Genomic DNA, 23,011 nt, shown 5'->3' with positions numbered 1-23,011 from the left:
CATATATAGTTAATTTATGTAACAATTCCTTTCCCAAAACATAATCTAAAGCTCTGATAAACTCTGCAACAGATACATTTAGCCCAAATGGTACTACACTAAAGGTATAACATTTTCCATTATATAAGAATGCTGTGTATTTCTGAGATTCCCTTGCTAATGGTATTTGATGAAATCCAGAGGTCAGATCGAGGCTAGACATAAACTTTACATGTTCAAACTTGTGTAGTAATTCATCAATGTTTTCAGGATGATCAGTTTCCCTACATAATAATTTATTGAGGAACCTAGAATCTAGGACAAGTCTTACACTATTATCCTTCTTGGCAATGGCTATGATAGGATTATTATATTTGCTATTACACCTATGAATAACCCCCCAAGTCTGCATCTTTTCCAACTCCCTCTCTACAGCTTTCCTCCTGCTTAATGGAATCCCATAAGGTTTAATGAAAAATGGATCATGCGGTTTGAGTACAAGTTTACATTCATACTCTTTTACTCTGCCTGGTCTGTCACTAAATACATGAGAATATTCCCATAAAAGTTCCATGAGATCAGATTGTTGTCCCCTAGTTAAACTCTCTGCTTCAGCAATCTTATTTTCTACTATGCTTTGATAATCTTTGTCATCAATAGAACTCTGTTTTTCAAAAGGATCAGTGCATCTCCCATCATCTAAATAATCCCCCCCCCCCCCCCCCCCGATCTGATTATGACTATTACTATTCTTCTCAATGAAGCTCTTTGTATACAACTTATTTTTATCTGTTGGTTCCCTAAATTTGACAGTTTTGTTTTTTCCAATTAAATCCCATATCCACTTTTACTATCCAATCCATACCTAGAATTATGTCCTCACTCAGGTCCGGAATGATAAGACAACACTGATCAAAGACCACATCTCCAACTTTGAAAGACAAAAGAATTTGACATTTTACTGTTTTACTGAATCTTCCTGTCGCTCCCCTAATTTTAACCCCAACTACTGGTAATTCTGCAAATTCATGGTTTTTATTTATCCTATCCCTCAATTTTTCGCTGATTCCTGATATCGGGCTTCCAGTATCAATCAAACAATAACCTGTCCAATCATTAATACAAATTTGCATGTATGGGCTTCCTACAATTTCACTCTCCTGCTCACCAACATCTTCATGCATCAAGTCATCTTCTACGCTTTTAAAATTCAGATCTTCATTTTGTTTGACATAAGCTAAACTATTTTCAGTCTGCACATTGTGCAGAAGCCAACTAGGATTCTCATCACAAACATAATTAGACACATTATTATTATCAGTAATCATAGGCAATTCTTTACATTTTATACCTGTTTTTGCTTTTTCCCACCAAATAGGATATACCTTCTCGCAGATGGATAACAATTGTATCCAAAACATATTATGTTTATTAGCCTCATTAAGGCTGTCCCACAATCTACAAATGAACTCTTGTCCCTGGTTTCCTAAGTTAATAATTACCTTTTCTTCATTCGCAATATTAATGTCATCCCTGTCTATCCCCTCAATTACTGGTGATGCATTAACCCACGTGACTGCAGCCTGATCCTCTTGTACTGAATGATTATTTTCTCTAACACTATTACCCTCCTCCTTCATAACTACATCTGCATCATTCTTAATCACAACAAATACTCTTATCTCACTTCTATATTCCATATCATCACTATCATCAACTGCCTCTTCCTCAGCCTCATTTAACATCTCACCATTTGACTCAACTTCCCTAACCTTAGCTACTTCAGCACGACTTCTCACATCAACATCACACTCTACTTCTTCTAATTCTACAACCTTATTATTCAGTACTTGATTGACATTCTCACTCACAGAAATTTTTACATCACTCAGATGTCGATTTACTGCAATTTCATCAGAATACATTAATGCATTTATTCCGAAGGTAACATAACTATTATTAACATAGGAACAACCACCTACATCCCCCTCACATCACTTTCTTCCTGCCTAAACAAATTATTCATTATCTCCCCACTAATCTCTGAACCTTCATTACTAATGTGTCTAGAATTATCTGTGCTCATAGCCTTCTCACTGACTTGCTGCCAAAACTGTTTATCAAATGGTCTCTTATCAATTTCCAGTGCTCTTGTCATGTTATTACTATGTTTTTTTCTGTAGTCATTTTGCCCATACCTATTCTGATTCCACTTAGCCTGACTTCTAGCATTATATCTGTTCGTCTCAAACTGACAGGCCCTCATTGGGACGGCTCTTAGTTTAACCGGCCTTGCCCATTCCCATCTTGTCTTCTATCTGGATTTTCCCATTGTCTATTTCTGTTCCCACCATAATAATTACCTCCCTTATTCTCATGTTGACACCAGTTGCTATTCTCTCCTCTATTGAAATCTCCCTGAAAATTACCTTGACGATACTGCTGATTATTCCCATTATGATTATTTCGCCTACCATTATTCCCATTATTAGAATTTTGGTTCCACCCTCCATGATTTTATTCATAATGATGCCCATTAAATCTTTTGCATCTTTCTAATGTACGATCCAATTTCTCCACGTAATTCAAAAATTGTTCAACTGAATCATCTGGCCCATATACCAAGTCCCACTGAACTCTATTTGGTAACCTCCTTTTTAGAGCGTCTATTTGCGTTAGTTCATCAAAAGGTCTGTCTAAATGCGCCAACTTTCTTAGCTGTTTCTCGCAAAATTCCCTCATTGTACCATCACATTCTTTATAATTAGGCCCATTAAGAAAATCGCTTTTGATTTTGGCCTGAACAGACGCTGAGAAAAATTTGTTCAAAAAACTTTTTTCGAATTGACTATAGGTTAAATCAGAACTGGCGGTTAGATTAGCCCACGACAATGCTTCTCCATCTAAGAATTTTTTAACAAATTTGATCTTTACAGTGTCACTCATTTCGAACGAAAAATTGTCACGACAGTTCATAATGAAATCAACTGGGTGTAATTTTCCATCTCCCAGAAAATTACGCACGTTTGTACCTGGCCAAGATCCGTTAAATGAAGTTGCTACCGATTTCATAGCTAAATTATCCCGAATTTCATTTAATTGTTTCTGTAGTCGAACTACCTCATGCTCATTGTCTTTAATTACATTGTTACAAGAATCTACATTATGTTCAATAATTTTCACTTTTTCTGTTACCTTGTTTTCGAACAATGACAATTTGTCATCGACATTTTTCGTATGTAAGTCAATTCTGGTAATCATTTCCCTGTCTTTAATTTTTCTCTCACTCGAAAATGATTCAAAATACTTCGCGGTTTCTTCCACTTCCCGTTTGATTGTTAATTCGACTTTATTGAGTTTATCTTCCACATTGTCTACCCTATCTTCAATTTCGTCTGTTCGCTCCACCAAACTGGTTTTCGTCTCTTTCATTTCCGATCTGATAGTTGAACATTCATTAAAGAATTCCTTAGCCAATTGGCTATTTTCTTTTAAAAGCTTCTCTGCTAAATCAGACACTTTCTTTTCCATACTTTTCGCATTTTCTGTAATTACATTATTCAAGAAACTAAATTGTTCATAACATTGCTTATTCAAACAACTAAACCGTTTGTTCAAAGTATCGAATTGTTCAGCATTCTGTGTTAACAGTAATTGCACCATAGCGGACATATCTAATTCTTCAACCTTTCCTTCCGATTTTTTACCTACCATTTCTGTACTAGCACTTGCTTGAACACTTTCGATAGACTTTTTATCCCCCTGCTGATTTTGTTCCAACTTGTCTGTCACGGACATTTTTAATCGAATTAAGAAACTCTTGCTCCGACAAAACGCCCAAAATGTCAACAATACAAATAACTTAATAGGTGTACTTATCTCGTATTTCCACGTGGTCCCACGTCAGTTATTATTTACTTTTCTTATTCTTGTTGGGTTGTTACTTCCATTTGTCAGTAGATTATATTTCCTTTTATTTAGATCGTTCTCCTCTTCTTTCTAATACACTATTAGTCCATACCTGTTAACATAAAACGAGTATCAGTCCAATAATGCAATGGTTCCCGGACAAGAGCCCCCAATTGTAATGTACCTTCTTTCGTCCGGGGTGAAAATCAAATATCAAGCGACAAATTTAAATGCTATTTCAAACCCTGAGATTATGATGATCAATTGACGACACCCTGCGAGCTTGGGTGGTCTGTATCTACAACAGACGATGTTAAGCTTAATATTTAGACAAAAGAATGATACATCACAGAATACTAAAACTAATTAAAATACCTTACCTTTAGATGCTGAATTTGGTCTCATTGTCTTGATTCTCACCATGGTGCGTCCCATCCATCTAACATTGTTAATATTAGGTCCAGGTCTTTTTGTGCTAATGAAAACTGGTACTCGATTTTTGTTTTACTATTGATTCTTCATTTTTATTAATTTAACTTTTTCACAATAATTTCCATCTTCATATCACATACTATTTATAGATACTCTCTATATAAGACGACAGACTTCCTTTCGTACTCCCATCAACAGTCCACCTCACCAAAAAACACGCTCTCCCCACAACAGTCCAACTAACTCACTCCAACAGTCACCTTAACAATGTCCGACTCTCTACCTTTCACACACGAATGTCTTTGGCTCACACTGGTGCCAACATATTCTCCAGAAATAAACAAATAAAGTTCACATTTATAGAATAATATAATAAAAAAGATTTGGGCAAAATTAAATACTACATACAATAATATTAAATAAAAAAAGTCATAGAAATGAAATTGGAGCACTGACCCTGCAAGAGCAGATGCGACTATAAGGGTGGTATTGCACTCTTCAGTAGTCCGTTACATTACAAGTGGTATGGGCAGACACATAATGAGAATGAACAGCCAAAGACCTGACAAAAGGTATTTCAAGCTGAGCCTCGTTGGAAGAAGACCACAGGGAAGACCAAGAAAATTCAGGATAGATACTATAAGACCAGATGTGGAGGAGAAAGGACACAAATGGGAAGGTGTCCAGGAACACAAGACGTATGAAGACTTGGAGGAGATGGCGAGTGTTTGTACGCCACTCCCAGAAAACTGGAGTTGGAAAACGATGATGATGATGATGATGTGTGGTATCTTGTATGTGATGGGTACCATTGAATTGCATAGCAGTTTTCACTTTAAAGCCCTGTGCCCAAAAATTCTGTGACATTTATGATAATCACAAATAAATATTTATCACTATGTTTATTTCTCTTCTTTCACTGCTGACCTCTACGTTCTCTCTGGAGTTTTTCGTATTTTCGTCCATATATAAAATATATCGTTGTTTTCAATTAGGATCCCGGCAGAGCTAAAAATCGAAACATGATGTGTCTTGAACACTGAGACACTTTTATTTATCTGCCGGTTACAATAGAAAGCTTTCTTATGTCACAATTTCCCCTTTTGTCATATCATGTGTTAGGGCTGGGATACATGTGAGAGTATTTTTCACTCAGGCGGTTTGATACTCTCAGATGGCACTCACAGCGTTGTTTACACTGGCGGTGAATTTTTGCCAATAGTTACCTTTCGATAATTCCTTTCAAGTGCTTTCTCTAAGTATCTGAGAGTTTTGTGAGAGGAGACATCAGAACCATTTACACACAGCAGAGTGAGTGTGCCTGAGGGAGCTGAGAAATCACTCTCCATGGGACTTTTCTATCATAGTTGTGTGCACGAAGGAAGAGGTTGTGATGGAAGAGCGTCAGGTTGCAGGTGCACTTTTAATACTTTTAATGGCAATGAGAAAACATAAATGACTGTGTTTGTGCTGGATAAGAGAACAGATTAGATGTCAGTATGATTTTGGGGCATGCAAGAATCTCATTGTGGCTTGTGATGGAAAATCAACAGCAATATCAAAACTTTACAAGAATGACAGTGATGGAGATGGAAGAAGTATTACTTGTAAATGGACCAAAGATTGCCAATCTAGATACTATTATGGGTAAATCCATTAGTGTTAAAGATAGACAGCTTGTGACACTAATATTTCTAGCTTCATCTATGTTTATTTTCTTCAATATGTAGCAAAATAACAGTTACAATAAAAGAACATTACACTAATTTTGTCTTGGCAGCCATAGAAATTTATTTCTAGCTTCATCTATGTTTATTTTCTTTAATATGTAGCAAAATAACAGTTACAATAAAAGAACATTACATTAATTTTGCCTTGGTAGCCATAGACGTTCAAAAGCCAGACAGGGCAGGTATCTGACAAATTAAGCATTTCCAGGCATACCTTTATTTGAAATTTTTACTTATATTTAAGGAATCACTAGTAAATTCCTGATGGTCTGTTCTTCAACGTCCAATATAATAATATAATCAATAAGTACCGTGTCGTATAAAATTACAGATACAGCCATATTAGCCAATTACCTGAAGTTAAATTGTAATTTTCTGAGTTCCAAAATGATTACTTGCAAACACTTCATTTGTTTTCTGTGTTAATTAATCTATGTTATTAAACTCTTTAGTCAGATCCCTTCAGTTGTGGGTATTCTGGTAAATTACTTCTGCTGAGATGTTAAAAGCTCTAGCCACATCAGCTAACAAAATTTGCATCTTATCTCAGTTCCTGCAGCCCAGTAACTGTACACTCCATAATACTGGCCTTTCCTTTTACAGATTAATTAAATGCACACTTTTTCCCTGAGTCATCTTCCTGGCAGATTTCTTCATTACTTTTTCTGCCGAGACATTGGTGACATTCACTCACAGTGCTTATTCATCAGAACAATAGTTTCAACTGTTCTGCCAATTTGGGTAGACTTTCATAGAATGGCTAATGGCTTGTTGCTGTCTTAATGTGACACAGTAGGCAGTGCACTAGTCTATATTATGTGTCTATGATCTGCAATCCATAGTTTAAGTCTAGAACTTTCAAAATAGGCTAATTGCTTGTGCTGTTCATGTATGAGCTAAAACTGGCGATTTCTTCACTCATAAACTTACCATGGCCACATATTATGACTCAAAACAAGTAGTTTATTTAATATGTGAATGATTATGATAAAATATATTACCAAGGTGTGGTAGTGTACAAAATGTGAAATGCGGCACAAATCTGCAATGCAGTATGGCCTCTGAGTACTGTCTGTGTACTCTCAGCTCTCCCAACACTGCTGGTATAGTTTTTCTCATCTCTTGAGAGATGGATGTTGCCATCTACATGAGAGGTCTAAACTCGCAGAGCGTGACTATCTGAGGTCTTGTCCCCTACTCGGACACTGTCGGTGAGCTGACTTGTGCCATTGGTTAGATGACACATATTACCCACAAAACCTCTCTGAGCATGAAAAAGTCTCATGTTTACATCTAGCTTTACTCAAAAAAGCCCTCTTAGAGAGAGAAACTGTCACTTGTATACTTAGCTTGATGTTGCTCCCCGTCCACTCAATAGTGAAAATCTCAAGCTGTAACTCGAAATAGAAAAAGTCAGTGATTCACAATCAATTTTTTTGGCTTTGACATATGTTTGACATAGTACTGATGAATTGAAGCCAAAACTCACATTTTTTAATCACATTTATTTTTGTTTTAGAAAGAACAGGCTGAACGCGAACAAGACTGGGAGCGTGAGCAGCGACGTAAGAGAGAGGCACTTGAGGCAGCCCAGAAGGCATTAGAGGAGGTTAGATAACATTAATCGGCATGTCCAAGATAACTCATTTGTCTCTTTCTTTCTGTCCTTATTTCTTTTCTCTTCTCATCATATCATGTTTTTGTAAAGTTTGTTCCTAATTTTTTCTTCATTTGTAAACATTTTCACAACAGTAGCTGCGTACAGTTCAACTGAATTAATTTCTTGTCCAGAATATGCAGCATCTCGATGCAAGTTCTGAAACTTTAGTACTGGTTTTGAATAAAATACCAGCTTCATTTGGACTTTCCATTTAAAAAAAAAAGTCACTACCAGTTTTTTCCCCCAGTGCCATAATCCAGTGGTATCTACATAGCATTTAACAAAAAACAACAACAGAATTAGTCAAATGGGGAAGGACATAGCAGTAGGCATCATCAACAAATGTTGTACGTATATGCTCAAAACAACTTGTCTGCACACTTCATAGAGGCAAAAAAGAAAAAAATAATGTAATGTGGACTTGTATAATATTAAAACAGGTATATGCTATGTAAACTAAATTATGTTGGAAGACAACTTGTCAACCTTAAGAACACAATAATGACATAAATATTGTATTCAGTCATTTACAATCTAGGAAACTGAATTATGTCACATAAAACTTACATATCAGACATCTTGAGACAGTATAGAATGACTGCTGAAATGTTCAAGGAGGTTGTTCGTAAATAAATAGGGGGAGAGCAAGTTACAGGGAGGGCCTGTAGGGGGCAGGTTGGTAAGTGGTGAGAGGCAAATGATGAAATAAAGTAGATAAAATGCTTTCAAGGTAAAATGAAATACAGAACAAAATGGTATTTAAAAGATGAATGTGTATATAGTAAAAAGACATGTAAAAGGTATTATTACAAAAAGAAATGACAACAGACAATTGCAAGAGACCCTATGATCAACGAAAGGTTAATATAGGAAACCAACAATGCCATACAAATGGAAGCAGGAAAGTGTATCTCCACATGATATTTGTTGACAAGTTGTATTTCAGTATATTTAGTTGACATAATATGCATGTATTTTAATATTTTATGAACTCGTGCTATACTACTTTTTAATTTGTTGTCTTTATGAACACACACACACACACACACACACACACACACACACACACACACACACACGCACGCACACTGTGTGTGTGTGTGTGTGTGTGTGTGTGTGTGTGTGTGTGTGTGTGTTTTTGTCTTTTTTTGACAAAGCCTTGTGGGTCTTTTCATTGTGTCTATTTGCAACTCAGCATCACAACTATAATTAAATACACAACAAAAGTTATTGGAATATTAAAGAAGTAAACTCATGCTTATAAGATTATTTGTGTCTAGTGGAGGGTTCTGTAGTTATGGTACTATTTATGTACAAGGTGTACAACTTTGCTTCCTTCGTTTTTTCCCCAACATTTGAGGCTTTAATGAAACAAATTGGTTACACATGTATTATTCAACGTATTTTCCATTGCTGGCCACTACTTTCTCCCATCTTTCGGGCAGTGTACAAATCCCGCGTTGAAAAAATTGTTCATCTTTTGAAGCGATCCACAAATCCATCCAATTTGTGACTTCTTCATGCGATCTGCAGTGTTGGTCAGGCAGGCCATGCGTCATTGATCTAAACAGGTGATAGTCAGAGGGAGAAATGTATGAAGAATATGGCAGGTGGGGTAGGATTTCCTATTTTAACGTTTCTAAGTACGTTTTGACCTCTTTTGCAACGCGGGGTCGAGCGTTGTCGTGCTGAAAAATCACTTTATCGTGCCTCTCGCTGATTGTGACCAATTGTCTTTTAATGCTCTGCTTAAACTCATTAATTGCATTCAATAACAAGTACGTGCAATTGTTTCACTTGGTTTTAACACCTCATAGTAAACTACGTCAAGCTGGTCCCACCAAATGCAGAGCATGATCTTGGAGATGTGAAAATTCGGTTTGGCCGTCGACATGGAAGCATGCCCAGGATACCTCCATGATTTTTTGCATTTAGGATTATCGTAATGAACCCATTTTTCGGCCCCGGTCACAATGCGATGCAGAAATCCCTTCCGTTTTTGACTCTGAAGCAACTGTTCACAAACACACAAGTGCTGTTCAACATCTCTTACTTTCAGCTCACATGGGACCCAATGTCCTTCTTTCTGAATCATGCCTATTGCCTTGAGGTGTTTTGAAATGGCTTTCTGTGTCACTCCCACTATTCGTGCCAGTTCTTCTTGAGTTTGACGCGAGGCTTCGCTCAGAAATGTCTCCAATTCTGCATCTTCGATAACTTTCTCTCTTCCACCACTATGCCGGTCTATGACATTAAAATCACCATTCTTGAAGTGTTGAAACCAATCACGACACGTTCTTTCAGAAACAATATTATTACCATACATACTTGAGAGCATTTGATGAGACTCAGCCGCTGTTTTCTTCATATTGAAACAAAACAGTAAAACCTCCTGCAAGTGATGAGAATTAGGCTTGTAAATGGAAATTTTCAATCAAGAACAACATTATGATGCAGACACAAATCGACTAATGTTTGAATGAGGTTATTTTGACACAGGTCCAAGCTAACCACTTGGACATCTATGATCTGTTTCTTTCGACCGCTACTTACCTCTGTTGCCACCTATCGACAAACAGTGGATGCAAAGTTGTACACCTTGTAAAGAAATTAAATTTTTTATAACATTTTTTATATTTGTTTGATTAGAAAATAATGAATTTATTATATTGCAGGCATTATATTCTTTCATCTGGTGTTTCACAAACAAAACTTTAGTGATGGTTTCAGTTTTTACAATTTATTATAAACAATAATGGTAATAATGTTAATAATTTTAACTATTACAGCTTCATACATGGATATATGTTGAATGACCACGTCCCATTGCCATGGTTCCAAAACTGTTGTTGATTTTTTCTGTAGCATGCCTGGAGTGAATTTTACATATTTTCATTAAAATTATATTACTGACAATATTCCAAATGCTAAGCCCCGTCATCTTAGCTAATCCCATGACCATGCCGCTGAAACACACCGCTCATTCTGCTTGGGAAAACACCGATGACCGCTGGGTGTCTTGTCTTGCTAACCGCCTTTACTTGCACTCAGTTCACATTTTACAGTCTGTCTGACAGCTGCCCACTCCAACAGACATTCACCTTGGCTCACAGCTGATTCATAAGATTCATTCCATCTTGCAGCAGATGAAACAGCTGCTTGTAAAGTTATAATGGATGGTGGTGGAACTGGTGGTGATGGCTCAAGGTTTGGAGATAGAAGTCAGCTTGTGTACATTTTCCATATACACTATGACCCAGGAACCCTGTCCGGTCTTCTCTTAACTGACGCATCAAGGAATGGTAGTTGGCCATCTTTTTTCAAGGTCCATTGTGCATTTTATATCATGAGGCATAGAGCTTAAATATTTTAGGGACTCTTGAAGCTTTTCCACTCCATGAGGCCACACTAGAAACGTGTCATCCATGTACCAATAGAAAGATGTGGGCTTCAACTTAGCAGATTCTAGTGCCGTTGCTTAATAGTTTTCCACAGGCGATAGTGGATTATCCATTGCCACGCCATGACTTTGTTCATTATATTTTCTATCAAACAGGAAATAATTTATTGTCAGACTGTGCCTAAAGAGCTTTGTGAAACAATTGTCAGTCTCTTCTGTGATGACTTCCAAGGAATCTGAAAATGGAATGCTCTTAAAGAGGGAGACTACATCAAAACTGACCATATCATCCATATCTGGAAGCCGCAATGGACTGAAGTGATGTACTCGCTAAAATTGCTTTTCACATATTTTGCCAGCTCGTATGTAGGTGCACAGTTGTTAGTAACTATGGGTCTTAGATAAATTCTTTCCTTGTATACTAAGGAAGACCTTGACAATATTACGAAAAAGGAAGTTTCCATATAGTGGATATGCTTAATTGCAGATAGGCATAACAAAAAGAAATGAAGCTTTCAGCCCATAAGACCTTCATCAGAAACAAACTCTCTCTCTCTCTCTCTCTCTCTCTCTCTCTCTCTCTCTCTCTCTCTCTCTCTCTCTCTCTCTCTCTCTCTCTGTGTGTGTGTGTGTGTGTGTGTGTGTGTGTGTGTGTGTGTGTAGTCCAGACCTGATGTTAGGACGTTAGCATTGCCCATATCAGCTGGCAGACCTAGAGTTTCCTTGTCCTCCCACAGGTTTAGCAGAGCTACTTGTTGTCCCTTGGAAGTGTTGGATCTTAGCATTGGCACCCAGTAAGCGCTCTACTGGTTTCACAGCAAACCTATTCTGCTGCTTCTAGTGAGGGAAATGCTACAACATGCTCCTTAAGCTAATGTACTGTGCTGTTGGTAGAATTTTGGAGTGGGTGTGAAATTTAGGTCTTAAGCAAGTATGTTCATTGCATCTTTAGTACAGATGTTTCTCATTGAGATTAAGTACAGTGTGGCTCCTTGCAGTATGTATTGGCTTAATGTGGAAGTGATCAGATTTTTGGCATGCAGATGTTTTAAACAACATAAATTCTGCTTGTGACCATGTTGTATCATCAATCCACTTTGAAGAACCTGCAGAGAGTTTAGCTGACTCATAAAAAGTGATGTCTACCAGCCATAGAGTGTCATAAATTCTATCTTGTACTAGAGCCAGGCTTGAATGGTGCATGATTCTATTTATCTTTGGCATATTAATGTGATGCTTGATTTTAACAAAAGTAGATACAACTTGAAACATTCTGGCAGATTAAAACTGTGTGCTGGACCGAGACACGAAATCAGGACCTTTGCCCTTCATGAAACTTACAACTTGTACATATCGACACCTCATTAGGAAGGTCAGCATACTTAGAAGTTATCCAACTTGTTTATATTGTGGAACATCTCCTGCTCATAGGCTGAAATGATATGGTCGTTCAGGTTTTCTTGGCGTGATTGATTAATAGTGAGCTTCCAGGTGTTCAGCTAAGTTGTTTCCATTTTCTGCACAATATTTGGATGACCGATCCAGCCATCATCTTCAGGAGTTGCAAGTTTTTTTATTATGTGTAATCTATGCCTGGACACCAAGCAGGCTGAGAGCTGTTGTTGGCCTCATGCTGCTATTTATAGTCTAGTTTGATTCCCAATAACTGCTTCACTCTTTGATGCTGTTTTATTTTGCATAGCATGTAGATCCCCTCAGTGTTTTCCAACTCTGACAGATGTGAAGTTCAGTGCAATTTTAATAAATTGTGTGCCAGACCCCAATAGTTATTTAAATTGAAACCTCCATCCCTGTTTATTAGGTTTTCTGACACATTTGTTTTGGTAGACTCTTTAATTATGCTGTCTCAGAAACATGTTGTTTGCAGCATGATACTGGTATTATCAAATTTCATTTAATGTGATTATATTTGAGGCATTTCTCAGCAATTGGCTATTGTAGCCGGGTGTGCTGCTGATGTTTTGCATCTCCCTCGGCTGTTTTGATAATCTGCCCAATGTAAGACATGCCATCTTCACATGGAATGCCATATCCACCCAGCTTTCAGAGAGTGAACGGGGATGGAGGTTTAAATTTAATTAATGCTTGGGGTCCAGTACCCAATTTATTAAAATCTTGCTGACAGTCGCTTCTGCATCTATAAACTGCAAACCACCATGTGGTTCATGGCAGAGGGTGCATCACATTGTTCCAACTATTAGGGTTCCTTCCTGTTCCATTCATATATGGAGCACAGGAAGAATGATTGTTTGAATGCCTGAGTGTGCAGTAGTTATTCTAACCTTATCCTCATGATCCCTATATGACTGATATATAGGGGGCTGAGTATATTCCTACAGCAATCATTTAAAGCCTGTTCTTGAAACTTTGTTAATAAACTTTCTCAGAATAGGTTATTGCTGTTTTCAAGAGTCTCCCAATGCAACTCCTTCAGTATCTCTATGACACTCTCCCGCCAGAATTTGAAAATACTGAAGGAATTTGCCTCTCATTGAGCATAATTGCTTGCTATGTAAAACAAAAGAGCATCAAAGAGAACAGTGGATGTCAGTAATTGAACTTGGCTATAAATAGTGGCATAAGACCAACAATAGCTCACAATCTGGTTGGAGTCCACACAATGAGTACGTGTAATAATAAAACTCGCAGCACCTGAAGAAGCCAACGGGGCCAGTTGTCTAAACATTTTGCAGAAAATGGAAACAACTCATCTGAACACCCAGAAGCTCTCATGTGATTATTATTATTATTATTATTATTATTATTATTATTATTATTATTTGTCTTGTCTGTCAGTGTCATCAATTATAGCTAGCTGCATATCATAATCACTATTTTGCCCCCTCCCCACTGCCCCCCCCCCCCCCTCTTCATGAGTCTGTGTATTGGTTCTGGGTAGAGTTCTTGTACATGGAGGCACTGAACAGCAGTAAATGAGTACAAAAATAAAGTGTTGATCACTGTAGTTCAAATATCACACTTCTTTCATCAGAGTAAGTACTTAAGCACATTTCTCCCCCCCCCCCCCCTTCCTACCCCTCACCCCCTCTCCCTCCCTCCATGGCTGGCCATTTCATACGTATTGCAAAAAAGAAAGGGGGGGGGGGGGGCAGTTGAACTTTCTTATAATGTCGTTGGTTGCAATGACGACTCACAGCTCAGCTGTAACATTGTGATTTCTATGGTATGGCCCTATTCCTCATAAGGAATATACTTTTCATCCTTCCTAACAACAAATGTTTACATGTGTACCTCGTATATAAAATCATTTTCAGCCTCAGTTAGCAATATCATTTTCCAGCAACCACTGCACTGTAGAAGGAAATCTGTTATTGTAATATGGGACCCTGGCATATTCGTCTCTTTGCCCTTCATCAGCAATAAGTGTAGTACAGATTCCTCATCTCATTGTTATCCTAGCACATCTGTACTATGGTAGGGGTGACATCATAGAACTCATCAATAGTACACGTGATGTCAGCTTCTATAAAAATTTGATACAAAGTGCAGGTGTTTTAGAACAAAAATTTTAACGGTGGAAGAAAAAGTGAAGTGATTCAAGAAATGAAGCTTAAAAGGTTGACTTATGTTGTCAATATGGCCAAGTGATTTGGAAGAACAAGGATAAAATTTTTACTGCATTTGAACTAAATGGATCTAAAATAAAGTGGTTACAAAAACCTGAACAGAGCGATGTGGATGAAGTCTGCTTAAATCATTGAAGCAACAGAGAAGCATCAATATACCAAATTTTGAACCTCTCCTTATGGTGGAAGCGGAAGAATTTGCCAAGAAATTAAATGATCAGGAATTTCTGTGCAGCAGTGGATGGATTAAAAGATTCAAGCAATGCCATAGCATTGCTTTTTGCAAAGTGAGCGATGAAGCCAACAGTGTGAATACTGAAACAACCCAACCATGTGGCCTAGAATTTGTGATGGGTATGAAGACTGTGACATCTTTAATACAGACAACATTGACATTTTCTTTAAGATGATATCTGACAAAACTTTGAAATTCAAGGGCGAAAAATGTGTTGGCGGCAAGTTCTCCAAATAACAAATAACTGTTCTGGCTTGTGCTCGTGATAGATAAATAAAAAATTCTAGGTGTTCTAAGCATGTAAAAAATCAGCCAGAGCACTACAATGGTAATAAAAGTCCTGGATGACTTCTGAACTCTTTGAAGCTGAAATAAAGTGCTGGGATTGGGGGCTTAGAAGTCAGAAAAAGAAGATATTGGTTCTTGTTGAAACCTGTTCATCACAAGGTCTGGAAAATATTAAGCTGCTTTTAGTTCCTGCAACTACAATAAGCTTATTGCAGCCCCTGTACCAAGAAGTAATTAGGAGCCCAAAATGTCACTATCATAAGCTCATGTTACTGAAAATGGAACAATTCATTAAGGAAAAAGTGGGCTTATTCTGTTACACTAATGGATGTGATCAGATGCATACCAAAGCTTGGAGCTAGGTCACAGCCAAAACCATCAAGAACTCTTTCTGTGGTACGGGAATTGCAACTGAAGGAATAAATGCTGCTGAAATTGAAGGCACATTTGATGACACTGATGATCTGCCACTATCTGCATTGCTGCAAGAAATCAGCTGTGATAGTCTCAATCAATGCAACCATGAAATATATGCAACAATAGATGATGACTTTGTTACAGCCGAAGCACAAACTGAAGACGAAATTGCAAATGAAGTGAAGAATCAGGGCCACAGTGACCATGAAGTGAGCAATGGAGATGAAGAAGAAGAAGAGGAAAAAGAAAAAAAAATAAAGTGCCTCTCCCTACTGTGAGTGATGCTTAGAACCCATTAGAATTATGATCATGTTCTATGAAGTTAGGGGACAAAGCAGTGAAACTGCAGGTTATATAATGAACGTCAAATTTAATTTAGGAAGTGCTTATTGGGTAAATACACAGCAGACTAAAATAACTGATTACTTCACTTCTAAGTAAAGAAATTTGGTGAGTACTCGACATACTGCTGTATAACTGTATTCATGTAGGCATAAGAGTGAATACTGTATGTAAAATAAAACAAGGCTAAATAAATTTGTTATTTTTGATTTGCCATCACAGTACGCTGAAAATATGGATCTCGGTTACAGTGACTCTCATTTATAACAACATAATTTTCAGAGTCATCTGAATATTGGTATAGCCAGGTTCCACTGTAATTATTTATGAGTAAATATGTCACTCTAACATTAAAATGTCTTTGCCACAATTTTGAAGTACACAATGAGCTGTTAAAAGAGAAACAAATATCAACATGCACAGAAATGACATTAATTTCCAGTCCCTTTAATATTCTGGTTCTAAGTACTGACATTTTAGGCTTAGTTGTGCAGGCCTTAGAGATAGTATGTTGCCCATGTAATTCGTAAATGTCACATCTCCCTCCCCCTCCTCTCCCCCTCCCCTCCCCTCCCCACAACTGTCAGATCTAATGATGACTCATCAAATGTTAGTATACCATTAGTGTTCCTCTGTTTCCTTATGATACAATCTCAAAAGTGTTTCACAATGGTTCTGATCAGCCAGTGTTTATCATCAGACTAGAGCATCTATTGCGAGCAGTGATATAATGCTCCCATTCCCCTTTCAATGTAGGTATACTTATGTTGATAACACAATGGGAATGTTACATCACTGCTTGCAGTAGGTGCTTTAGTCTGATGATAAACACTGGCTAGGCAAAACATGGTATGCATTATGAAATGATAGATTATATCATAATGAAATAAAAGAAGATAATCAAGCAGTCACACATTTCCATTGAAATATGTCATTTTTTTCCTTCCATTCATTTATAAATCAAGTATTTTCAGTAAAAATCGAGAATGGTGTTTAAGTTTTATGTTGCTTATCACGTATCGTGTATTTTTGTCTCATGATTTTTTTGAACACAGCATCTCAAGAGCTTGTTTTTGTTTTAATTCTAGCTTCAAGTTAAATGTTGTCAACAACTGTTTCAAATGCGCTACTTTGCTTTGTTCAGGAGCGTCAACAAATGGAGCAGGATTATGAACAACAATGTCGGAAGTTGGCAGAAGATTGGCAGCGGCTAGAACAACACCAACAGGATGACTTAGCTGTTCTTAAGCAGAAGGAGGCAGAATTATGTAGGAAACGTGAAGCCCTAGAAGCAGAGAGAGCATTTTCAATGTCTCAGGTATTGTTCAGTTTCCTATTCTGTCATAAACAGATGTATAGAGAACCTTCTGAAGTGAAGAAAAATTTCATTGAACTGTGAAAATAACCTATGTTGTGGTGCTTTGACACTTCAACTAAAGAAGCCAACAGTAGCTAGTGAACAATAAATTAGTTGTGTTCCATTTCACATCACAAAACAATGGGACTAAAAAGGTAAACATACAAAGAGAAAATTCTTAAATAACTAATTACCCCTTATTGAGTTTAATCTTTCAAGGCTGCCATAATCTTACAAATTTTAGCTGTAATTCACAGATGTCAGTTTGGGCATTTTTATGATTTTCCATTATTTTGTTGCATGTTTCGTTATCAATCCAATGCGCATGCAGTTGTAGAAAAAGGAAATATTTTACTTTAGCTATAAAGATATCATGCTTCAATCCTGCTTTTTATTATTTCAGATGTAGTTATCTGTTACAATGGCAATTTTCATACATGAAAAATGTAGTAAAAATTTCCCTATTGTTGTCTATTTTGGATTATAGTTTCTATGCTATCACTGCAATAGAAGAGCCCTTTGCATGTTAAAAGACACGTCCTGTTATACAGTTCTGTGCAAAGATATGGTGTAAGAACAGAAAAACTTTTAATTTGCATATAATTATCATTTATACATTTTTGGTGCCAGTTTTATTCTGTTGTGCTTGTTTACATTTATTTTGTGTTTTCTGTTTTATACATATTGATGGCAGAAGAGGTTTATGAAAAAGGTGTGTGTTACAACTCTATGACAGTCTTAAACAGATCTTATGTGTATCTGCAGCGTTCCTCTGTACAGCTCACCTTATTAGACTAGGAGTTACCAATATATATATATATGATTGTCTTGCTGTATTAACCATACCTCTGCACACAAAGGCACAGAAAAAAATATCACCAGCACTGAAGAAATTTGAAGTTTATCATTGACTACCTTGTATCAAGTCTTGCACTGATAAAAACTTCAGAAGCAAACATACTTCGAGTTGTATTTTTTTGGCAGCATATGTTTTATCTAATAAGGAAAATGTTTTATAAATTAATCAAAGCACCATAGTCTCACAACATTTACATCAAATAAGTCCTCCACAAGCCACCATGTGGTGCGTGCTGAAGGGTTTATTGAACCACCACTAGTCATTTCTTTTCCTGTTACACTCACAGGTGGAGCAATGGAGAAATCACTGTCTATATGCCTCTGTATGTTTCCTCATTTCCGTTATCTTCTCTTTGTGAAGTATGTTGGCTACAATACAGTTGTTTGGCAGTCAGCTGAAAATACTGGTTCCCTAAATTTTTTAAACATGAAAAGAACATCATCTCGTCTCTAGGGACTTCCATTGCAGTTCAGGAACCATGTCCACAATACTGACTTGTTGATCAAACCAGCTGGTAACAAATCTAGCAGCACAACAATGAATTGTTTCAGTGTCGTGCTTTAATGTCACATGTTGGGGATCTCAAACAACATACATGCTTAATAATGTGTTGCACAAGTGATCCATTTGCAGTCTCCTTTATAGATGAGCTACATTTGCCCAAAATTCTCCCAATAAATGGAATTCAGCTATTTGTCTTCCTTTCTATCAGCCTTACATGGTTGTTCAATTTCATACTGCTTTGCCACATTATGCCTAGATATTTGGAAACTACCACTCCTCTCCTACAAACTGAGGTTAGCCAACCTTCTTAATATCCCCCAGCCTTCACCTTTGCATACTAGAGCAATGACAACTCATGATCAGAAAAGCCAGCCACAACAGCACAGTGCTCTCAACGTCTCATCTAAGGCCCTCATCCCTCCTGAATTATCGGTATTATTGAGGGGTCTCACTTTCATCTGCAAATATGCATTTACTCATGCAACATCTAATGTTGGCTGGAAGTATCACTTTGCAACCTAGTCTCAAATCCTTTCCAAACCTGACACTGAAACCTGCCTTGAACAGTTCAGAGCACGATCATCCTTGATCCACCACTGCTACCTCAAAATCACCCATTCCAAGCCTTTTGAAAATTGTTAACATCCAACATTGTTTCACCATCTTTTCAGCTTCCCACAGCATAACCATAACTTGTCTTCCGCAAAACTCCAGGCAGTTTGTTCTGTAAAAATTGATGAATCCATCATTATCCTCCCAGCGATAAGGCCTATACTAATCTGGTACTTGGAGTATGTAAGTGAGGTTTTATGCCAGGTTTGTGACACTTCTCCATATAGCATCTACCATCAAGGTCCCATCCCTGTGGTACAAACGGATCTAAAGTCCTTCCTTAAAACCACAGGTCCCTCTCAAGGACTAACATCTCAATCTATAGAACTTCTTACACCACCCAAATGATAGACCCCCATCTTTTACCAACTTACTAAGATCCACGGACATGATCACCTCAGCTGTCCTATAATTTCTGGCTTCAAAGCACCCACTGACTGTATCACTGCCTTTGATATCATCATGTGCAACCTATAGTACAAAGACTCTCCTCCTATATTAAAGACTCCAAATATTTCCTAGCTAGTCCAAAATCTGTGCTTTTCCCACTCCCAGCACACAACTTTCATGTCATCATTGATGCCACCTCTCCTATACTAACATCCCCATGTTGACCTCGTCCTCACTGATGCTCAGCTACACACAAAAAAAAGGCTTACATTTTGATAGTTGACATCCTTTCAATTTAAAATGTTTTCTTCCATACAGCCTTTGGATTCAACTGCAGACTCTTTCCAGCAATACATCCCCCTCCCCCCCCCCCCCCCCCCCATTCCACCCCACAATATCCTGTTCAGACACTTATCATCCTTCTGCAGCAATTTCCCAATGCAACCACCAGCACCACCTCTACCACCCGTGATATTGGTGAAACATATACTACCATTGGGAGAGCCACCTGTGAAACAAGTCATTTACCCACCTTACCCTTAGGCTGAATGGGTGTAGAGAGATGGTGTATACTGGTAACACACAATATCATGTTGCAGAGCATGCTGTAAAGTATGACAGTTGTAACCTTGGTGCCTGTTGCACCACTCATGGCATTTAGATTCTCTCTCCTGTCACAAGTTTCAAAGAAATTCCCAAATGGAGACTGGCATTAAAACATGTACAAGGTTTTTGCCACTCACCAGGTCTATTTCTTATATCTTATTTTCTGTCATGTCTATTCCTCCCACCTGTGTATCGTATACAATGCACTTAGCTTTCCATTGTTATTGACTCATGTACAATGTTTTTCCAGTAATCTCTGTCTTGCATATTATCCTATCTTCCACCTTTCAGTTCTCAGGTTTTCAAATCTCATTCAGTACAGGCACCAACAGCCAGTCTTTCATTCTCATCCTGTCCAATAAGTCTTCATTGACCATGGGTTCTGAGCGACTTTTCCCTAACTCTCCCCATTTCCTAAACCTCATCAGTCCTATCCATTTGTCCCATCATTCTACTGCACTTTCCTGGAGAACTGCTGATGAAATCCTTCTCTCTGATGGACACCCACTGTTGAGGATAATGTACTGTGTTCTATTAATTAAGAAGTCTACAAGAAATTCACATATCTGGGAACCTTTTCTGTATGCTTGGACCTTTGTTAACAGTCTGCAGTGGGGCACGATGTCAAATGCTGTCTGGAAACCTAGGAATATGGATTCTGCCTGTTGCCCTTCATCCGTGGTTTGCAGGCTATTGTGAGGAGAGGCCGAGCTGAGTTCCATATGGATGATGGTTTATAAATACATGCTGATTTGTGGACAGCTTTTCCATTTCAAGAATATGTGTGACATTCAGAATTAGAATATGTTCAGTAATTCTTCAGCAAATCAAAATTAAGAATATGGATTTGTAATTATGTGGGTCTGTTCTTTCATTCTTCTTACATATAGTTGTCAGCTGCACTTTTTTCCATTCACTTCGCTCTTCGCAGTGGATGAGATATATGTGATAAGTGCAAGCTAAGTGAGAGTTCAATAGAGTATTTACTCTCTGTAAAACTGAATTGGGATTCCGTCCGGATCTATTAACTTATTGGTTTTCAATTCTTTCAGTTGCGTCTCTACGTCAGGGTTACTATGTCCTCCATACAGGAATCTGTGCAATGATGAAATGATTGTATGTTTGCACAATCCTCTTGCATGAGTGATTTCTTAAGTGTGAAATTTAAAACTTAAACTTTCCTTTTGCTCCTTTCTATTGCCACAACAAACTGAAGCCTTCGATTAGCTTAGTGATTTTATGTAGGACCAGAATTTTCTCTTTCTCAGGAAGATCTTTTGCTAAGGTATGATGGTGGAAGTTGTAGTACGCTCTGTGCACTGATCTTCTTACAGATGAACAAATTTCTACTAATTTTTGCCTATTGACATTTTTACATTCACTTTTGAACTGAGACCACAACTGTCTGTGCTTCCTTAGCATTTTCCAAATTTTGTTATTGAACCTTGATGGGTCTTTTGTGTCCTTAATCCACTTACTCGGCATGTACTTCTCCACAGCACTATTTAAATCAGTTTTAACTTTGTCTGTACTTCCACCTTGTCCATTATATTGGAATTAGATGATATCCATTCATTGTCTACATAGGATTGTAATAATACTCTTCTAGCCTTCTTGGTAGATTTGTTAACTTCAGTAACCATTGTCATTATGATGATATCACAATCACTTATCCCTGTCTCTTTACTGACACTGTCCATAAAGTCAGACACATTTGTAGCTATAAGGTCTAAAATATTTCTATTGTATGTGGATCACTGAAGTAGCTGCTCAAGACAGTTTTCAGAAAATGTGGTGAGAACTACCTCACAAGATTGTTTGTCCATACCACATGCAATGAATCCACAAAAGTTTCACTTTATACTCTATAGGTTAAAGTCTTGTCCAAGTAATATTGCACGATCTAGGTATTTCCACACTGCTGAGCATAGACTTGATTTGAATGATTCTATTACTGTTACTGTGGAATTCCCAGTATAAACATCTTACAATCACCTTGCATTCACTTAGGCCAATCACTAACTTCCAGATAAATTTGCTCTCAGGCTCAATTTTGACCTTAACAAACACAATATTTTCGTAGACTGCAGTGAACACTACCAATACTGGGGCATCTAATCTGTCTTTTCAATATACATTCCATGTCTTGTTAAATACTTTGCATTTCATCAAGAGTTCAGTTCTGTGAATAATTTGAGTGTGACAACTTTCCTGGAGGGCAATAAATGTGGGAACTTTGTTATGAATTCTTCAGAAATTTATTGTTAAAGTTTTGACACTCAAAGTGACTTTCCTTCATGTGCAATCTGATTTCACTCTCTGCATATTGACTGTCATGTTTTCATCAGAGGGCACATCAGAACTATTTCCTAGACTAAAAAAAGCCCCATGTCCACTCCACTCTCAATCGATGGAATCCTTGGATGAGGTCCTGTGCTCAGCTCCAAAGCAAAAGGACCCCAATAAATTTTGGGCATGATACTGCAAATTGTGGGCTTTGCTTGCACCTCGTGAGGAAGGCCAGCAACCTTTATCACTTCTCACAACTGCCATCACTAACTGAAGGTGGCCCTGAATGCAAGTGAGAGGTGTCATTGGTACTGACACGGGCCGTAACTTGCAGATGACTGCACCATGCACCCTAGATAGTTACAGGCAGTGCCTTCTCCACATTGGACTTCTT

The 23,011-nt window shown here is 37.6% G+C and overlaps 1 protein-coding gene across 2 annotated transcripts in view; it reads left to right on the top strand.

The window, feature by feature from the left end:
- LOC126335375 (kinesin-like protein Klp98A) overlaps nt 1–23,011 on the top strand; it is a 386,747-nt gene that overhangs the window by 289,383 nt on the left and 74,353 nt on the right. For both annotated transcript variants that reach the window (XM_049998589.1, XM_049998598.1), the window contains exons 13-14: nt 7,570–7,659; nt 17,145–17,318. In XM_049998589.1, coding sequence (XP_049854546.1) covers nt 7,570–7,659; nt 17,145–17,318 — 264 coding nt within the window. The remainder of the gene's footprint in view (nt 1–7,569; nt 7,660–17,144; nt 17,319–23,011) is intronic.

The sequence above is a fragment of the Schistocerca gregaria genome, chromosome 1 (genome assembly GCF_023897955.1).
Source record: "Schistocerca gregaria isolate iqSchGreg1 chromosome 1, iqSchGreg1.2, whole genome shotgun sequence".
NCBI classification, from domain to species: Eukaryota; Metazoa; Arthropoda; class Insecta; order Orthoptera; family Acrididae; genus Schistocerca; species Schistocerca gregaria.
This window is presented reverse-complemented; position numbering and strand designations above follow the sequence as displayed.